General features: G+C 38.2%; 1 protein-coding gene across 1 annotated transcript in view; it reads right to left on the bottom strand.

Annotated features, from left to right (window-relative positions):
* Positions 1-1,971, bottom strand: part of MDFIC2 (MyoD family inhibitor domain containing 2) — a 104,643-nt gene extending 102,672 nt beyond the window's left edge. Inside the window, exons 1-2 of the mRNA XM_059388292.1 lie at positions 1,870-1,971; positions 1,198-1,285 (exon numbers count right to left, since the gene is read on the bottom strand). Coding sequence (XP_059244275.1) covers positions 1,198-1,285; positions 1,870-1,971 — 190 coding nt within the window. The remainder of the gene's footprint in view (positions 1-1,197; positions 1,286-1,869) is intronic.
* Between the last annotated feature and the right edge of the window lie 793 nt (positions 1,972-2,764).

Raw genomic sequence — 2,764 nt, forward strand, 5'->3', positions numbered from 1 at the left:
AATGGGAGTGGGATTAAGAATAAGAGCAGATGTGAGGGTATGAAGGTGAAGGTGTTGATTTAAACACTCTAGGAAAAAAAAAACATCTGAGCTCTTCTACGCCCTGAGGAGTAATTAAGTGTCTTTCCTTTGAAACACTGCGCAAGGCGGTGGTAAAATTCATATACTATGGAGTCCCCACATTCTGGGATCAAATCCCAGCTCTGTCGCTTGCTGATTGTGTGATCTGAGGCAACTGTTCTTGAACTCTCTGAAATTCTCTTCCCTCATCTGAAAATTAGGAACAGCTACTGCTTCCTCAGGTTGGTATGATGACTCAGCATAATCCTGGATACGCATCCTCAGTGTGGTTGATGTCATTATTATTGTTTGGGTATCCTAGAGCTTCCTCGACATAAACATTCAAGTCCCCCATGACCTTAGACAACACTCTTGAGGAATGACAGCTACTTAAAAATCTCTTTACAGTTGGATAGATTCATGCAATAGTCTGCAAGGCTCACATCTATAGAGAAAAAATGTTAATTCAGTTTCCTTTAAAAGGCATTAAAGATAGTCATAAGTGGAAAAGATTATAAAACCATACCTTCTAGTAAACAATCACGAGCTTCTTCATATTTTCAAAAGTGGATAAATTTGTACTCATCTTAGGAGAACATATCGATTTGTGTGTGTATTTCAAGCAACCATCCTACCCATGCAAGGCCCGTGGCGGACAGCAGTCTCCCCTGGGAAGGTGGCTTCTCTAATTGCAGTGAATGGTGATTCTATTTGTAGTCATTACTTCCTACAGCATGCATTTCTTTCTGTGATTATTATTTAAAAAATACTTCTCCTCAAATAATTTGGTCTTCTTGGCTATAAAGGAGGGCATTCTCCAGCATAAGACACTCACAGATTATACGTATCTAGCTTGAAAATGTATATTCTCTATTGCTTCTCGGCCTTTTGGCTAAGATCAAGTGAAAATGTATATTCTCTCATCAACAAAATAATCAGTGTTTACTGCAGCATAGGGAATATAGAAAGCATTTCAATACTAAAGACACTCAAACTACCACTGAGCCCCCCCCCAAAGTACTAACATTATTTGAACTTCTGGGACATTCTCCTCCTTCTGTCCCACACTACCTCTTACTAATAAACAAAAGCACCATTTTTTCACATTGATAGAAAATCAACATCAAGAGGACTTACCTTCCTTTAACCAAGAAATGTTATTTTTATCATTTTCGAAATGCTCAGCTGTTCTTACTTTTATCTTTTCCAGCTCAGTTTCTGACATCTAAGTGGAAACAGAATTTGTGATATAAAAAATTCATTAAGAACCCGAATTTATAACATTGAGCTTTATATTTAGAGACTACTGCAATATTATAGGAAAATTTGATCTCTATATTTTTTCAGCTTGCTGTCTAATGTTAAGTCTTACATTTTACCCATTTGTAGTATTTTAAAACATTGACAGTGAGAACTAAACTTTATATGATGGTTCATTTTCCAGCAGTAAAGATGGCTATAAGATCTAATAATTTCCACATACGAAAGAATAACAGATTAACAACTGTCACAGATTTGTTAAAAAAAAAAAAAAAATCAGTTGCTGTTTTAATGTCTTTTTTTATAGTCTATAAAAAAGCATGCTGCAAAATGATATACAAAGATATAACCAATAATAAAACTCAAAAGGACCTTTTCAGCAATTTACTGGATCCAGTGAGAACCTTACGACCTAAGTCAGGCCAAGTGGAGCTCCCGGAAGGTGCTAAGGCCAGTCATGCCCTTTCAGTGCATTTGTACTTGACTTGAATGGCTTGCTTGCGGTGAGCTAGGACGCTCCACTTGAATTAGCACCTCAGTGTAACTTACCTGCGTGTTCCCAAAGGAGGAGGCCCAAGGCGCAGGACGGGGGAGCAGCCAGCCTGGAGATGCTCTGGGCAGTCTTCCTTGTTGTTTCTGGATGTCCAGCATTCCTCCACCCTGGCAGAAGTGAGCAGAGAAGCAAATATGCTGCCTCCCGGGGTGGTGCTAGATTTGTCTTGCTGCCAGAAACATCTAACTTGCGGCTGAGAGGTTTTGTGTGTGTGTGTGTGTGTTTAAAGGTAATAGAAAGCCTGTGGTTCAAAACAATAAAAATCTTTTCCAGGCTAGCACTTATTTAAAATGACACTTTGCAAGATAGGGTACAATAATGAACTCTTTTCAAATTGACTGTTTCTCTAGTCCCTGTCCTTCCATACCCACCATTCATCACTTAGGGGGTTAATTGTAAAGGATGTGGGGAAAAAACATACTGAAAAATAGACATAGACTATGTGGGTTAAAAGAAAAGGAAGGGCAATCTCTACGAAGTTTTATTCTCTAGAAGTCCATCCTGCAGCTGACATTTTGAAAGGCAAGTTTTTCTAACATTTTTTAGGCAACAAGAAACATTTCAATTTTTTTTTTCTTCTGAGAGTCTCCACATAATCCAAAAAAGATTTGGAGAAACATTCTAAAAGAGGATTTGTCATTAAATTCTTAGTCAAAGATCATACAGTTTTCAACCACAAGTTAACAACACAATGGATAATCCTTACTTATGCATGATGATAAATGGTCCATCATTCCTACATGATGTCTTTTTTTTTTTTTTAAGATTTTATTTATTTATTTGACACAGAAGAGAGAAATCACAAGTCGGCAGAGAGACAGGCAGAGAGAGAAGGGAAAGCAGGCTCCCCACTGAGCAGAGAGCCCTATGTGGGGCTCGAGCCCAGGACCC

Source organism: Mustela nigripes, chromosome 2 (assembly GCF_022355385.1).
Source record: "Mustela nigripes isolate SB6536 chromosome 2, MUSNIG.SB6536, whole genome shotgun sequence".
Taxonomy (NCBI): Eukaryota; Metazoa; Chordata; class Mammalia; order Carnivora; family Mustelidae; genus Mustela; species Mustela nigripes.